This window comes from Anolis carolinensis, chromosome 1 (genome assembly GCF_035594765.1).
Source record: "Anolis carolinensis isolate JA03-04 chromosome 1, rAnoCar3.1.pri, whole genome shotgun sequence".
Classification (NCBI taxonomy): domain Eukaryota; kingdom Metazoa; phylum Chordata; class Lepidosauria; order Squamata; family Dactyloidae; genus Anolis; species Anolis carolinensis.
Window position 1 is genome coordinate 319,135,338 of NC_085841.1, and position 18,337 is coordinate 319,153,674.

General features: G+C 41.0%; 1 protein-coding gene across 1 annotated transcript; it reads left to right on the forward strand.

Moving 5' to 3' along the window:
• Positions 1 to 946: 946 nt before the first annotated feature.
• On the forward strand, positions 947 to 13,056 carry actc1 (actin alpha cardiac muscle 1). The gene is made up of 7 exons (XM_003214477.4): positions 947 to 1,084; positions 4,319 to 4,460; positions 5,169 to 5,493; positions 7,367 to 7,528; positions 8,832 to 9,023; positions 11,903 to 12,084; positions 12,717 to 13,056. Exons 2-7 carry the CDS (start codon positions 4,332 to 4,334, stop codon positions 12,858 to 12,860), a joined length of 1,134 nt encoding a protein of 377 aa, XP_003214525.3. The 5' UTR covers positions 947 to 1,084; positions 4,319 to 4,331; the 3' UTR covers positions 12,861 to 13,056.
• The last annotated feature ends 5,281 nt before the right edge of the window (positions 13,057 to 18,337 follow it).

Consider the following 18,337-nt stretch of genomic DNA (forward strand, 5'->3'; position numbering starts at 1 on the left):
GATTGTATAGCCACGTTCCAGAAGTAATCTCTCCTGACGTTTCACCCACATCTATGGCAGGCATTTATGTATCTGTGGATTGTCCAGGGTGGTAGAAAGACCTCTTGTCTGTTTGAGGCAAGTGTGAATGTTGCAGTTGGCCTCCTTGATTAGCACTGAAAAGCCTTGAAGCTTCAAAGCCTGGCTGTTTCCTGCCTGGGGCAATCCTTTGTTAGGAGGTGTTAGCTAGACCTGATGTTACACAACAAATTTGACAGAAAAAGTAGTTCAATACACAGTAATGCTCTGTAGTAATTACTGTATTTACGAATTTAACACCAAAATATCACGATGTATTGAAAACTGATTACAAAAATGTGTTGGATAATCCAGAACGTTGGATAAGTGAGACTCTACTGTAAATAGATTTTTAAGTGAGAAAACTTGGTGAAGAACCCTCCTATGATGTGATGAATGATATTGGGAGAAAGGTGGGATAGAAATGCAGAAGGCAAACAAAGAAGCAGATGAAAGTCGCCTGGACCCGTGCTGCCCTTTGTCCAGTTGCAGCGACACATGCCAGACTGGGAGGCAGCCGGGCCTTAATTCGTGGCTCTTTCTGGATTCTTTGCATGAAAGGCGCTCACAAAGGCGCAGAGAGATTCCTTCCCATTCATCGATCCTTGATTTTTCAGTGTTTCCTTTTTTCCCCAGCTCGACTCCAGAAGTGGGTTGAGATGCTGCCCCCGCATTCCCCCGACCCCCCACTCCTCTTTTTGGGAAAATAAGCCTCCCCGCCCCGAGTTCCCCTATTTGGCCATCGCCTTGGGCTCCCCGTGGGCTTCTCCTTACAAGGGCTGTGGGCCCCCGACTCTGTCGCCCGGCTGCCCCCTTCGCCTGCCCGACTCCCATTCATGGCCTCGCTGCTCCTCGGTGGCCCGAAGGCGACCAAATAAGGGCAAGGTGCTTGGCTGGGCTCTCCGGAGGCCCCGGGTGACACCGAGGCGACGCCGGGTATAAAGCGGGGAGGCTGCCTCCGGAGCGGACACCCGAGGAGCCGGTGGCGCTGAGGAAGAAGACCTCCCGCAGGACAGGGCTGAGCTTGGTGAGTAGCACAGGACACGCGTGGGCACACTTGGGCCCTCCAGGGGTTTGGGACTACAACTCCCACAATTCCTAACAGCCGGTAGGCTGTTAGGAATTGTGGGAGTTGTAGTCCCAAACCCCTGGAGGGCCCGAGTGTGCCCATGCCTGATCCAGAAAGTCCACAAAGTCCCGCATTGAAACCTAGGCTCCCTATCAAGACTTTTGGGGAATTGTGTCGTCGAAGGCGTTCATGACTGAAACCAGTGGGCTGCGGTGAGGTTTCCGAGCTGTATGGCCATGTTCCAGAAGTTTTTTAAACACTGATAGATAGGTTTGGTTCCTTTTCATACTTTGCATTTGAAGAAATCTGGCTACCAGTATTTAAAGGTAAAGGTAAGGTTTCCCCCTGACGTTAAGTCCAGTCATGTCTGACTCTGGGGGTTGGTGCTCATCTCCATTTCTAAGCCGAAGAGCCGGCGTTGTCCGTAGACACCTCCAAGGTCATGTGGCCGGCATGACTGCATGGAGCGCCGTTACCTTCCCGCCGGAGCGGTACCTATTGATCTACTCACATTGGCATGTTTTCGAACTGCTAGGTTGGCAGAAGCTGGAGCTAACAGCGGGCGCTCACTCCGCTCCCGGGATTTGAACCTGCGACCTTTCGGTCTGCAAGTTCAGCAACTCAGTGCTTCAACACATTTCGCCACCGGGGCTCCAGTATTTAGAAAAACCTCTAAAATCAGGTCAGTAAATAAAGAACACCACTCAAACGGTGTTTCCGACTTGATGGTTTCCTCCTTTTTGTTGAAATTATCCACATGTTTGTGGATTTCGATGGCTTCTCTGTGTTGTCTGACATGGTAGTTGTTAGAATGGACCGTAAATAGTAAAGACAGTAAATAAAGAACATCATTCAGAAAACAGAGGAATTCCAGACATGAATCAATCAGGTTCGGCTAACACTTCCCAACAAAGGATTCCCCCAGGCAGTAAGCAGCCAGACCTTGAAGCTGAAAGGCGAATTCAAACATTCACACCCGCCTCCAACAGACAAGCGTTCTTTCTCCCACTCTGGACCTTCCACAGATATATAAACCCCACTTGCCTAGTTTTCAATAGACCTCTGAGGATGCCTACCATAGATGCAGGCGAAACATCAGGAGAGAATGCTTCTGGAACATGGCCATACAGACCGGAAACCTCACAGCAACCCAGTGATTCCGGCCATGAAAGCCTTCGAGAACACTTTGTAAAATTGCAATTCCCAGGATTCAGTAGCATTGAGCCAGGGCAATGAAAGTGGGGCCAAACTGAATTAATTCTACAGTGCAGGTTCTCGCTGAACGATTTCTGGGTCGCAGTTTGCCTCGAATTGTAAGCTTTTCGCGAGAGAGTAGGCTGTTGTTGTGACTTTATTACAGGGAAGGGAAGCAGGATTCTAGTGTTTTTTGGGGGTTAGTAATATCCTAAAGGCACTGCTCTTAGGAGTTAACGAGACACGCGTCTCCAGTCTTGCCTGCTTACTTTGGGCGCTGCGTTCACACGTGCGCTCCGAAGAGCAGGATAGCGAGGCTGGATAGACGTGCTTAGAGGCTAAAGGTGGGACTTCTTAGGTTTGGGCTTGTAATTAGCAAGGGAATGCTAGGCATCTTATACTGTAGAATGAATGCACTTTGAACTCCTAGGGCTCCGTGCTAGGGAATCCTGGGAGTTCTAGTTTCGCAAGCCTTCGGTGGCACAGAGTGTTGGCGCCTCCCTAAAGGATGCATCTCCAAGGATTCCGTTGCATTGCACCATGGCAAATAAAATGAGGCCAAATTGTGTAGATGCATCCTACATTCATTCCAATGCATTCTTCAATTCATTATCTTAAATTTCGTAAGTTCCAAACTGCATTCATTCTTTGGCAGGCATGGGCAAACTTGGGCCCTCCAGGTGTTTTGGACTACAACTCCCACAATTCCTAACAGCCGGTGGGCTGTTAGGAATTGTGGAAGTTGTAGTCCAAAACACCTGGAGGGCCCAAGTTTGCCCATGCCTGTTTAACATATGGATGCGCTGCAAACCGCCAAACAATTTCCCAAAGGGGTTGCTGTGAGTTTTCCGGGCTGTATGTCAATGTTCCAGAAGCATTCTCTCCTGACATTTCGCCTGCATCTATGGCAGGCTTCTCAGAGGTTGTGAGGTCTGTTGAAAACTAGGCAAGAGGGGTTTCTATATCTGTGGAAAGTCCAGGGTGGAAGAAATAACTCTTATGTGTTGGAGGCAAGTGTGAATGTTTGAATTGGCCACCTTAATTAACATTGAATAGCCTTTCAGTTTCAAGGTCTGGCTGTTTACTGCCTGGGGGAATCCTTTGCTGGGAGGTGTTAACTGATCCTGATTGATTCATGTCTGGAATTCCTCAGTTTTCTGAATGTTTGTTATTTATTTACTGTCTTGATTTAAAAATACTGGTAGCTTGATTTTGTTCATGTTGATCGTTTCCTCCTTTCTGTTGAAATTGTCCATGTTTGTGGATTTCAATGGTTTCTCTGTGTAGCAGGGCTGTAGCCAAGGGGGGGTTCAACCCCACCCCCTGAGAATTTTCAGATTTTTTTTAAAACCTGATCTACTCATAAATTTTAACTGGTTAACCAAATCCCCATGAGTGTCCACTGAAGTTGATCTGTCTTGAGTGTCCACTGAAGTTTACTGATGGAGCCTGATTTCTAAATTATTTTACATTATGGAACTGCTCTTCATGATTTACTAAAAAAAGGTTTCAACCCCACCCCCTCCAGAAATTGGACCAGTATGAAACATAAACAAACTCTAAAATCGAGACAGTAAATAAAGAACACCACTCAGAAAACAGAGAATCAATCAGGGCTAGCTAACACCTCCCGACAAATAATTCCCCCAGGCAGTAAGCAGTCAGTCCTTGAAGCTGCAAGGCTATTCAATGCTAACACTTGGCTCAAACATTAACACTTGGCTCAAACAGACAAGAGTTCTTTCTCCCACCCTGGACATTCCACGGGAATATAAACCCACTTTCCTAGTTTCCAACAGACCTCACAACCTCTGAGGATGCCTGCCAAAGATACAGGCGAAATGTCAGGAAAGAATGTTTCTGGAACATGGCTATACAGCCTGGAAAACTGACAGCAACCCAGTTTTACAAAGCCTTCCCTGCCCAAGAGTGCTGGTGCAAATCACTACAACTTCCAGGATTCTATAATACAGTAGAGTCTCATCTTTCAATTCCCAGCTTCCTTACCACAATGTGCGACGACGAGGAGACTACCGCCTTGGTGTGCGACAATGGCTCTGGGCTGGTCAAGGCCGGCTTTGCGGGGGACGATGCACCAAGAGCCGTCTTCCCTTCCATCGTGGGGCGCCCCAGGCACCAGGTAAGGCCTCAGATCCCCCTTCCTTTCCACTTCCTCCCTGTGTAAGCATCAGTTTTGGACAGAGAGGCCTGTGGTCCAAAGATGTATGATCCAAAGGAGACCTGTGGCTCCTGGAAGTTAGCTCAGGAATCCTTCTTGAAAAGCGGGAGAAAGCCCTCCTCCCCAATCCATGTGCCTTGCATTTACCACCACAAGCACTGGGTTCTGGTTAAGGCAAGAATGCCCCAAGACTTGTTATGTAATTCTGACAGTTGGAGATGGATAGTATTGGATACCACTTCAGCAGCTAGGCTTCATTCTATGAATTGTAGTTTAATTAGGTCCTGGGGATTCTTAGCTCTAATGAGATGCAACTAGCTCTCAATTTCCAGGAATAGTGAATCCAGGAATTCAGCATCTATACCATGTTTGGTCAAACTTTGGCCCTCCAGGTATTTTGGACTTCCACTCCCACCATTCCTAACAGCCTCAGGCCCCTTCCTTTTACCCTTCAGCCGCTTAAGGGAAAAGGAAGGGGCCTGAGGCTGTTAGGAATGGTGGGAGTGGAAGTCCAAAACACCTGGAGGGCCAAAGTACCATGCCTGATTTACACTGAAGCAAAAGCAAATTTTTACAGTATTTTTTTCTCTTCACTTGTCTCATGTCGTAAATCAACCTGCCCTGTTTCACAATGCCTGGCATTGCTTGTTTGTCTCTTCCGCCCTCTAGGGTGTCATGGTTGGTATGGGCCAGAAAGACTCCTATGTGGGGGATGAAGCTCAGAGCAAGAGAGGGATTCTGACCTTGAAATATCCCATTGAACACGGTATCATCACCAACTGGGATGATATGGAAAAAATCTGGCACCATACGTTCTATAATGAACTACGTGTTGCCCCCGAGGAGCACCCCACCCTGCTCACAGAGGCTCCCCTGAACCCTAAAGCCAACCGTGAAAAGATGACCCAAATCATGTTTGAGACATTCAATGTGCCTGCCATGTATGTGGCCATCCAAGCTGTCCTATCCCTATACGCTTCTGGGCGTACTACAGGTAAGAAACCAACCTGCTCTCTTTAGCAACATTGTCCCTGTCCACTGTGTTTACTGTATGCCATAGGATCAAAATGTTGGAAGAGACCACAAGGGTCATCTAGTCCAGTGGTTCTCAACCTGTGGATCCCCAGGTATTTTGGCCTACAACTCCCAGAAATCCCAGCCTGTTTACCAGCCAAAACGTCTGGGGACCCACAGGTTGCGAACCACTGATCTAGTCTAATCCCCTGTCACACTTCAATAACACTAAGACCCCATCTACACTGTTATATAAAATCCAGATTATCTGCTTTAAATGGGATTATATGGCAGAGCAGTGCAGGCTCATATAATCCAGTTCAAAACAGACAACCTGAATTATCTGCTTTGATCATCTGCATTATATAGCAGTGTAGATCCCTATGTAACACAATTTTTGTTCCTGCATTATAAATGTTATTTCCTTATTAGTTCTATCATAAAAACATGGAAAATGTGTATTAAACGGCCAAAACCTGGTTTTTGCGAGACGTCTTGCAGCACATTTTGCTTTAGTTTTTCAATTAATATCTTGTATAGTCTCAACCAATTCAACATAGTTTGTGGCAGCCTCAAAAATGAAGTTTCTGAAGTATAACAACTACTTTCAAAGTAAGCACCACATGATTAAACAGGAAATATCATTTTCAAACCAGGAACATTTTTTTTCAAATTTTGTTACATAGTATAATCAGCCATAGAGAATTCATTCCTTTGTTCATTTTCTTTTTCAAAATGCTGGAAAAAGTGTACTAATTTAGTGGTGGCTATTTGAATCCTTTCCTTCTCTTTCAAGTTTGAAACCTTGACATAGTTGGCATAGATGATAAAAGTACTTTTTTCTGATACTAAAACTTACCGAATCCCACTGACCACACCAGCTCACGATTCTGGGAACTGTAGACTAAAAAAGTACCTTTTCTAATCTTTGAGCTGATTTAGGGCCAGAGCAGTCCTTAATAGGTTATGGCAGTTCCATTTCAACTGCTTATCCATCTCATGTTCTGTCATAACATTAACGTTTTGAAACAATATTTGTGACCAAAGACTCAATTCAGTTGTCCAAAGAACGTCCTAAAACAGAAAGATTTAGCAGTGGTGGGATAGTGATGGTAGAGACTCAATAAACATAGTTATGTGGTTTTCTCCCATCCTTTCTTGTGTCTTCTTATTTTTATTCCACTGTGGAGACAGGATCAAGGATGTAAATTCTTCTGAATTGGTAACTGAACAGCTAATGTTGGGCTGAGGAGGAGATTCATCTATTGATGAGGAACTCCTATTTCAGTGTAATAATAAAATAAGAAGGTTGAGTGCCAGATGTAGTGTTTTGAGCATTGGGCTCCGACTTTGGAGAGCAGGATTCCTCATGACCATGGAAACCCATTGGGTGACCTTGGACATGTCAAACACTCTCAGCCCTAGAAAACTCTGTAGTAGTTTCACACTAGCATCACTATAAATCGGAAATGACTTGAAGGGATACAATAACAACGTATGTATATGAAATGGGTGGGTAAAAGATACAAATTAGTAACCAATCAGCAGTATGTACTTTTGTGTATTCAAATCCAGTTTAAAAAAAGCAATGTTGTTGCAGGTAGATAACATATGTTAAAAGGGAGAAAATCTTTTTTAAGGGAATCTTCTCTTTCTCTATGGTGGTCAGTGATGAGACACTAAGAGAACTTTGAATGAAAAATCTCACCCTTCCTAATAGTTTTCAATTGTATCAAGGACTTTTCAGGTGATTCTTTAGATCTCCTTTGCTGGTTATTGAAAGGCCACATCCTTTCTGTCAGGGTTGTTAATGAGTATGAACTTATGTGATCTTGGCAATTTCTGTCCGGCAGGTATTGTACTGGATTCAGGAGATGGCGTTACGCATAATGTTCCTATCTATGAAGGTTATGCTCTTCCTCATGCCATCATGCGCCTGGACCTGGCTGGCAGGGATCTGACCGACTACCTCATGAAGATTCTGACAGAACGTGGTTATTCCTTTGTCACAACTGGTAAGCACAATTTAAGCTCATTTCGACATGTCACAAACAGCATTTCTGAGAGTCGCTAAGAAAAAAAAATTAACAGTCCACAGCCTGTACATAGACTCATCTGGAAAATATTTAAGAGTATAATGATTAGAATACGGTGGAATTAATCCAGATTTAAGATGCATCTAAAGTTTGACAACATTTTAATTGCCACAGCTCAATGCAATGGAATGTGTTTTTAGCTATGTTTTAACCCACCTTGAGCCAATGAGGAGAGGCAGGTAAGAAAGCACTTTATTGTACAGAAGGCTAAAACCTTGTAAAACTGCATCTCCCCAGCATCGAACCATGGCAGCTAAAGTAGTGTCATTCTACAATATAGATGCACCCTAAGGGCCCTTCCACACAGCCATACAACCTAGACAATCAAGGCAGAACAACCCACGAGATCTGCTTTGAACTGGGCTATCTGAGTCCACACTGCTATACCTCAGTTCGAAGCAGATAATGTGGGATTTTATTCAGCTGTGTGGAAGGGGCTTTAGTCATACTAAGATAAGGTTCACTGAAAGCAGCAAAACTCAAGTCCATTGAATTTTCATGGCTCTAATTATGGTGTAATCCAGATCAAATCCATATGTTACACTGCCACAATTCAAAGTGTGTGAGTCTAAGACATTATTATAAACCATATAACAAGTAATAATATTCTGTTCTGGAAGTTTTAAATGGAAGTTTATTGTGTTATTGTGTCAAACCAAATCTGTCCCATTCCCATTTCATCTAAATCAAAAATGTCAGTTTAGACAGCCAGTTCCCCGGTTTTTCAGGACTTTTTTTTCTAGGCCTAGCTAGAGTTTAATGTCATTCAAGTATTTACCAGACCCACTCATGCTAAGCTTTCAAAATGAAACAAAAATAAGGTGTGCTTGGAGAGCATGGTGGTACCTTTTCAGTTTTCAATTGTATGTCCCACGCACATAAGATTTAACCTCAAAAGACAATATAATTATTTCCAGTAATTCTCAAGCCCCAAGATGAGAACATTTTAAAAAAATATATTCAAATTCAATTTTCCCCTAAAACTTTAATACTAACCTGATTCTGTGACTGGCATTGTCCATCTTGCTTAGTTCCCCAAGACTGCTTTGCTTGCTGCATTCCTCTTGAGTCAAGAGCCTTCCTTTTAAAAACTAAGTGTACCCCAAACAGAAATATTTCAAAAGGGCGAAGGCATCCTTCTCCTTAATATTTTCTTGGTTTTACTTCTCTTTGGCCTGTGTTTGTCCTTTCCTGCTGTGAATTTCTGGGTTTGTGCCTACAGCTGAACGTGAGATTGTCCGTGACATTAAGGAGAAGCTGTGCTATGTTGCTCTGGATTTTGAGAATGAAATGGCTACAGCAGCCTCCTCCTCCTCTCTAGAGAAGAGCTATGAATTGCCTGATGGCCAAGTCATCACAATTGGGAATGAACGTTTCCGTTGTCCTGAAACTCTCTTCCAACCATCTTTTATCGGTAAGTTTTCTTATGGAAACAACACTTAGGCTTCAACTGGCCTTTACTATTTGTTAATGTAGCATAATATATTAGTATTTATTCATTTATTTTGAATACTTTATTATATTTTTGGATTGCACTTCTGCTTAATTAATGCTTAAGGCAATGTGCTCATAAAGATAACAAATATAACAAAATAAATAAACTACAATAAAACCAGGGACTAAGAGTAACTATAGACGGTGGTGTTAGAAGAACATAGACTTCACTAGTCTAAAGCTAGTGGCCTGCAAAATGATGCTGGCCTATGAGCCATTACACCCGGTTGACAGATAAGTATGCCACTATGATTATAACATAATACAAATAAGTTCCTGGTTCCTGGCACACTGTGAAAAAAATGCTGGTGGGCCACATCAGACAGTTTAAGAAGCATTGATCTGGACAAAAGTAATAGAAAAAAACTCAAGTCCCTAATGAGGAATGCAACAAAACACTTTGAACATGAGTAGTATTAATTGTAACAGATTACTTAGTGGCACTTTGTGAAGGGTTATTCAATAAATTACTTTCAAACACTAAGTCTAGATCCAACCTAAAGATATGGAATTGTGAGCACTGTTACTGACAAGGTCCACTTCAGGGTGACTTTATGAAGCTTCTGTAGGCGGTTAATATTAACAAGAGATAACGAAGCCTTTAGGACAAGGAATAACCTCATTCAAAGATTTTATATTGCATCTTGCAAACTGAGGAATGAAACAGCAACATTTTTAATTATTGAAAACACAGTAGAAAAATGAGGACTGGTTGGCAGCAGCTGCAGAACTCCCCATGTTGACATTGATGGATTTACATTACATCGCAAAACCCCTGCATTACACGAGTCTGCTATTTTTAGGGTCATTTGTAACCTGTGTAAAGTTACTGCATCTATTCTGATGACAAATATGGACATCTAAGCCAATGGCCTAATATCTTTATCCTTTTGGTCTTTCATCTTAATTAAATTAACTTTCATTATCCAGCAATGTGAGGTTCATTCCTCATCAGCAAAATAACTAATTACACCAGTGGAGTGGAGAGATGGATAATCCCCTCTTCTTCATTTCTAGTTCCATGTGATTACTCCTTAGAGATATCTACATCTCTGTACAGTTCCCTAGTCACAAAGAATTAAATGACTCATGCCCTACTTAGGTATGCTACAGGTATGAATGCCTTTACTTTCAAGATCAGTAGGAGAGTCCCACAATAGGCATATCACTGTAAGTATTGTAAGGTGCAAAGAAAGGATATAGCCACAGTGAATGCTCTTACAATGCACCTTTTAATATGGCAATTCAACCTTCAGAGAATTCAGACCTTGCAGAAACTTGCCTCCAATTCTAAAACATTTTAGTCCCCCCCGCCCCCCGCCCAAAATATTGAAATCCAGAATTGCACACTGGAGTAAATATGTTGCTAATATCAATTGATTCTGGATAGCTTTGATTAAATACCTAGATTTAGTAACATCTTGTCCTACTTCTTCATTTTTTTCTGTTCTTTAAAAAAATCTAGCCATCGCTTTTAGCCATACACATCTAAAAGAAAAGGACATATTAAAGGGTGATGTGACTGTGTTATTACTTTTAACTGCAGGCATATTTGCTGTAGCAAATCTGCAGCAAATCTATTGAAATGAATGGGTATAATAGTAAAGCAGCAGTGTCTGAATGCTGTGCCTACTAAGAGTCTTTTTGGACCTTGAAAGCCAGCATAGATTCATGTTCCCTAAGATCAACCTTTGACATAACCGACATGGAAATTTTTTCCCTCTCCACCCAATAAATCTGCTGGATGCAACAAATGTTAAAAGCATCAGAGGTTTAATGCAGTTGTTCATCAGCTGCCGTCTTGTTACGGATCAAGTGTCAGCTCACTTGAAGAAGGCCACCTGTCAACTAATACTTTGGCATCCCATCCATGAATTCTATTTTCTGATGGATTTTCTCCCCATGTTTGCAGCTAAGCTCCTTCTCATTCTTTCATCATCTGTTGCCCTCACAAACATGACCTCTGCACGTCTCCTCTTTCAAACGCAGTTGCTAACATAATTTATTGCACCTTGAAGGCTCATCAGTTCTCTCCCTTGAAGTCCTTGCTATGAAAGCTATCAGCTGGTCTGTTGCCACTGTCTTGTCTTGTGTCACATAAAATCAAATGAGCCCGGGCAACAAAAAATTGCTATGTAACATATTTATGTTGGGATCATGTTGGGAATTGCTTCCATCCAACATCTAGGGAAAGATTAGTTCATACAGCCTTGTTCTTTTATTTTCTAGTTCAAATAATCCCAAACGCCCCGGAAAAGTGAGCTCAGAAATGTAATTGAAGTTGTACAATAGAGTTGGCAAGAATATCTGTGGTTGGTAGTTATGCTTCCACCATCTTTAGTTATGTCCAACAAATGTTGCATTATTCTACTTATGGAGATTCAAATTTAGGCCCAGGCAAAAATGTCTATACTATAAACACAGGGGAGGGCAAAATGCAGTCTTCCAGTGTTGTTTGATTCTGTCTCCCATCATTCTTTTGCGGGCTATGGCAGATGGGAACTGCAGTTTTTCATTTGGATGATTGTACTTTGTCCTTCCCTGTTATAACAAGATGAGAAAAAGGAGTGAATTAGCACTCTGCCACATTTTCTGATTACTGATTTGTCAAAATACATCCTGTTTGCTGACACCTTATTTTAATTTAGACTTGTGTCTATTTTTATGACAGATTCTTGATAATTCAGTTTCTTATATTTTCAGCCTTCTTTTGGCATATTGGCAGGGTTTACATGACAAGACTTCTTTTCCATGCTTTGTCTTTCAATGACTCACCCATTTCTCTTCTGCCTTCTCAAGGGATGGAATCTGCTGGAATTCATGAGACTACCTATAACAGCATCATGAAGTGTGACATTGACATCCGTAAAGATCTGTATGCTAACAATGTACTCTCAGGTGGCACCACTATGTACCCTGGTATTGCTGATCGTATGCAGAAAGAAATCACTGCTTTGGCTCCCAGCACAATGAAGATCAAGGTAAAAGAACATGTTTGAAGTCCCAAAATGTTTTGAATCTACAGTATAGGAGTTGTGACATTTCCTCATGGGGAGATAAGTCCTAGTTTAGCAGGAGAGACTCTTCTGGTGAGCTTCTCACAACAGGGTCTTCAGCGTTATAAGAAAAAAATGTGGCTCAAATTCTGAAAATGGCATATGCACATATAGTTGGCTCATGGTTCAAAGAATTCAGCATTGCACAATGCATGAATTCCATAGACAATGGCAGAAATGAAGAACCATGGAGCTCAAAGTTGTGCAATTGGCATATTCAGGACACAGTGATGACAATGTTGTTGTGCAACCCATGGCATTGCACAATGAACATAGCTTCTTCTCCTGCCCTGTGCTGTTTCCCCTTTACCTCCATATTTATTATGCATTGTGTATTGCAGTTTGGACATTGTACAACTTAGCGTTTGTCCACATGTGTTACTCTGTGTTGCAATTCTGCATATAGGTTCTGCGATGGCATATGTCATCATATATCATGCTGTTCTTAACACTATACTAAGGGCCTATTCAGTTGAGGCCAATGTGTGTCGTATGGATTAGAAAGCCAGTGCTGATATAGCTTCCATTGAGAATCTTCTCTTTGTTCCTCCTTTCAGATCATTGCTCCTCCTGAGAGGAAATATTCAGTCTGGATCGGGGGCTCTATCTTAGCATCTCTCTCAACCTTTCAGCAGATGTGGATCAGTAAACAGGAATATGATGAGGCTGGTCCTTCAATTGTCCACCGCAAGTGCTTCTAATCCTCTTCCTCCCTTCCTTCCACTTATCTCCCACTCAGGATGACATGCTTCTTGAAGTCTTTCTTCCCAGTAATCCTTTCTGAACTTCGGTTCAGTTATTGTACAGTTTGTTTACACATACCCGTGCAATGTATTTGTGCTTCTTTGAATATTTATTGCTTTATAAATAAACAAGATCTGGAACTTGCAACCTAAATATACTCTTTAGCCTGATTTCTTTTGTGTGGACATCTGTGATGATCCAAAACCTTATTAGGAATAAACCTTTCTGACAGATAGTGTCAAAAACATCATTGTCCTCCAGAGTGAGCCTGTTTGGTGGAACAAGAGGATCGGGCTGTTATTATTAATTCAATCTGTCTGTATATTTTTGCTCTAGTTTTGGGAGTTTGAATGGAGAAATGGTTGATGTTAATATTTGAAAAGCAGTAGCCTTGGGTAAATAAAGTATATAGGACAGGAGTGACAACCCGCTTTGCATTAAATCACTAGATTTGAAAAATTTTCTCCCCCAGTGCAGCCCAGTGTATCTAAGCAATGAAAGCATAAGCTCCGTTCAGCAAACCCAATTCTGTTATGTTAATATGATCAGAGAGTTATTTATAACAAATTAGCTCAATTTCCTAATCCTTCAAACACCCATCAATTATTTTCTTAGGGCAAGGCACAGCCAAGAAAAGCATTAATCTGTTCTGACAACTCACCCACCCCTACCTTCTCAAGCTTTACTCTAAACCCTGAAAGAAAGGAATGGGAGGCTTTGATGTATTAAAGTCAATGTCAGAAGTAGAAATAGTTTTAAATAATATGTAGTGGTTGCTGCTTTCTAGAGCCCAGTTTTTATCTTTGTCTCACAAAAGGCTAGAAAACTCCAACACACAGTAAGTGCTGTTAAGCAATAGGAACAGCTGTTAAAAAGCTCATCTGGATTCCCTATAACACTAGTCAACGGTAGCAAGTAGTGTGATCTCGTATAAACATTTCAGCAATCACCATCTGGAAAAGTTACTTTTTGGACTAGTCTGTATCGTCTAGTAAAAAAAATGCTTTTACTGGTAAGAACTACGTATGGGAATGGGAATGACTTTGAATAAAAAATAAAGCACAGAAGATAACAGAGAAGATGGGACAGATAAGATAGAAGAATTAATTCATCCTACGCAGTGGTTCTCAACCTGGGGTTCCCAGATGTTTTTGGCCTTCAACTGCCAAAATCCTTACAGCTGGTGAACTGGCTGGGATTTCTGGGAGTATAGGCCAAAACCATCTGGGGACCCCAGGTTGAGAACCACTGTGCTAGATGATATCTCATCTGCTAGATGATACTCAGTCTGTATCCTCCTATTTTCTTATACTCTACCTTTCATCCAAAACTAGGACTCAAGGTGGCTTACAATTTGAAAACACATAAGAGCTAAACACATTTAAAAAGTGAAGATTAAAATGGGATTAAACCATTCTCAAGGGAAATTATAATTATGGTGATAGTGTCACAGTTGTAGCAACAGTAAATACAAAACAGTTATGGGTGAGGAAATTTAAGTAACTGTTCTTTAACACATATAAATTTCCTTCTATACTTGGCATCCATTGCATGGGAATCAGGAGGTACCTTCTTTCAGGAAATGAAGCATGAGTGAAAGACATTTCTTTTGGAAGGGCTGGGCTTATGCCCTCATAATTGATCTCATGGCTGGGTGTCTTGTTCTGCAAGTGACTTTTCAAGCGCGGCTTTGACAGGGAGGTGTTTGACAGGGAGGGCAGCAGCGGTACTTTGTTAGCCCCAAGGAGAAAGACACAGTTTATTTAGCTTTTTTAATGGTCAGAGATTTGATTTATCCCCTCACCATTGATCATGAGGATAAGCGAGTAACAATAATAAAAATAAAAATAATAATTTTATTCAAGAAAAACACAAAAAGACTTTTTTGATATATAACACTACATTTCTACATATTACACACTACAACTAAACAACGATAAATCCTACAAATGTCTCTCTTTATCCGATGGTTGTTATCTCTTATTAGTGTAGTCCATTTAAACAACCACTCTTCTACTTAAAATCATATGGTAGTAATTCATGAACCCCACTGGTGATTTCCCCATCATTGCCAGGAAAAGCCAATGAACTGGTCTCAATCTTTGTTACTCAGAGATTTCTCCTTAATCAGCATAGTCAATTTGTCAATTTCTCCTATTTTACAGATCTTTATAGGACATTCTTCTTACGTTTGGATAATTAGTTCCTTCCAACTCTGAGCATATACAGTTCTTGTGACAGTTATCATGTATTGTAATATTTTTCCTAATTTTCTTTCTACATGATCCTCGAGAATCTCCAATATATTCTCATCTTAAGTTCAACTTTAACAATATTTTCCAGCATCAAATGTCCAATATTTCTGGGCCCTTCTGCAAGACCACCATATATTATAAAATGTGCCAACATTATCATCACATTTCCAACATTTGTTGGAGCTGCCATTATACAGCTTAGAAAGTCTCTCTGATGTCAAATATCATGTGTACTTCACCCTGTAACAATTTCTAATCATTAAAGGTAAAGGTAAAGGTTTCCCCTGACATTAAGTCCAGTCATGTCTGACTCTGGGGGTTGGTGCTCATCTCAATTTCTAAGCCGAAGAGCCGGCGTTGTCCGTAGACACCTCCAAGGTCATGTAGCCGGCATGGCTGCATGGAGCGCCATTACCTTCCTGCCATTACCTTCCTGCCTATTGATCTACTCACATTGGAATGTTTTCGAACTGCTAGGTTGGCAGGAACTGGAGCTAACAGCGGCCGCTCACGCCGCTTCCAGGGTTTGAACCTGGGACCATTCGGTCTCCAGCTCAGTGCTTTAACGCACTTTGCCATCGGGGCTCCTACTGGCTGTTAGGAATTGTGGGAGTTGTAGTCCAACACACCTGGAGGGTCCAAGTTTGCCCATGCCTGATCTAGTCCAACCCCTTGCCATGCAGAAACCCACAGGCAAAGGATTCCTGAAAGGCTCCCATCCAATCTCTATGTATTAAGACATCCCTAAAGAAGGAGTGTGTACTGTACACCCTCCTAAGCAGTCTATTCCACTGTTGAACAACTTTTACAGTCAAGAAGTTCCAAGTGTTTAGGCATCTCTTTTCTTGTAATTTGGATCCACTGGTTCATGTTCTAGTCTCCAGTGCAGCAGAAAACAAGCTTGTTTTATCTTCTACGTGGCATATCTTCTCTACAACATATTTTCTACATGACATCTCTACAACATGTTTTCTACATAGCATATCTTCTCACAGCACTTTATTTTCAAGACTTTGATCATCATGCTTGCCCTTCTGTAGACATATTCCAACTTGTCAATATCCTTTGTGAACTGTGATGCCCAGAACCTGACACAGCATTCCACCTGAGTGCTGTCCAAAGTTGTATATAGAAATACTATTACTTTCATTGGCCTGTTGATGTAGTCTAAAACTGCTTTTTGTTTTGTTTCTGCATTATATTGTTGACTCATATTTAGACGATAGTCTACTAAGATACCCAGATCCTTTTCATACAAGGAACCCATAATTAATATGCATATGACTTTTAGCTCTTCATCTTGTTTGGATAGCTGGGAGTTCTACTTCAGTTTGTTTGTTTGTTTGTTTGGAATTTATACTTCACAAAATGTACATGTGTGAAGGAGTGATTTAACTGCCTGATGGGGATGGGTGAGTGCCTCTTTTATATTTATTTATGATGAGAATTAACTAAAATTCACATTGAAATGTGTAGAAAAGTGAAACTGGAAGGTTTCAATTTCCTACCCTATGGATAGGTGAGATTTTTGTTCCAACTTGTTTCTGATCAGGATTTACTGAAGTTCTCAAAAGTGGTTTGTGGGAGAAAACACAACTAATCAATGGGCCTTTCCTTTTTCCAATGTATAATTTCATAGGAACTGTAGAAATAATGTAATCAAAAGTCTCCCTGTCCTTCCATAGCTTGCCTCTAGTGAAAGGAGGCCATGATAATGCCCTTCTGGTTCCAAACATTAGGATTTACGACACTGGAATTTTCTGTCTTTTCCATATATATTTTTTGCTGACCATAAACTGTCAACTAGGAAAGTGTTGATCTGGCTAGGGTGCAGTAGCAAATAGGTGGTCATACAGCACTAAGTGAGGGGAGAAAGGAGGAATATGGTATCTATTTAGTAAATCCTCGTGTTACCAGAAGGATTGGGAAGGTGACAGTCCTTGGGATTGGCCTCAGGGTTTTGCCCTCATCTTCCAACAAAACGGTTCCATAAAAATGTTTTTTTTAAACATGAGAATCAAGGCATATGGAGGGCACTGTTGTAAAGGATTATCATTTTGGACATATATTGGGTGGTTTAGCTCAGGGGAGGGGTCTAGATCCTATAAGAACAAGTTGAGGATGCATGCAACGTGCAGGCCACATAACGCTCACCAAAGAGATGTCATTTCTTTTCTTTCAGCTTGCCTTCCATTTCTGAGTCTTAACTATTAACCACCCTTTTTATTTGAATTTACAGTGATCCCTTTGTATCCACTGAGGCTTCTTTCCAGGGCACTTCATGGATACCAAAATCTGTGGATGCTCAATTCTTGTAGAACTGTGATATAAAAAATGGTGTCTCTTATATAAAAGGGTAAAATCAAAGTTTGCTTCTTGGGATTTAAAAGAAGTATTTTCAAGCCATAGAGGTTGAACCCATGGACACAGAATCTGTAGCTATGAAGGCCCTACTGTATATGCTGCTGTTTAATTTTAAATAATGTTTTTTTTTGTTTCAATTGCTTTTAATTATTTTATATTCTGTCCTCTGTTTTCTATATCTTCAGACATAAGTTCTCAAATACATACACACATTAATGTGATGTATATACAGATTTTGTTACAATATAATAACTTATTGGATTAATTTAGCAAGAGATCAAATATTATTTTAAATAAGATCCCAAAATGTAAAAAACCAGAAAGAGTACATGGAAAAATGCAGGAATTCAAGAGTTTTAACAGTTAGACCTTCTGGATTCTCTTGGAAAAAAAACCCCCTCAATGAATGAATCATATCTACTCCAGAAAAAAGAGTGAATATGGAAGCAACAGTTTTTGTCTCATTAACAAATATTTTAATATTGCTCTTTTCAGGGAGAGGATGATCTCATCAATATTTGTATGGATAAATCTGTCCCTTTCCTTCCAATGCAAATGAGGTCATGGATTCTATACCTTAGAGAAAACTGGAACCTACTTTCAAAGTTAGTTTCCATATATATAGACATGATAGGAAGTGATGGGGAAACATATCCTGGAGCTTACTGACTTTGTCAAATTGCATCCTATGAGGTTATTCCATTGGGCTTGTTGAAAAGCAATGCAAAACAATGAAAACAAAGGCTTTACTTTGGGAGTAGTACTTTTATTTCTGCGAACACTTTGTTTATTAATATGAAGTCATATTTAATTCA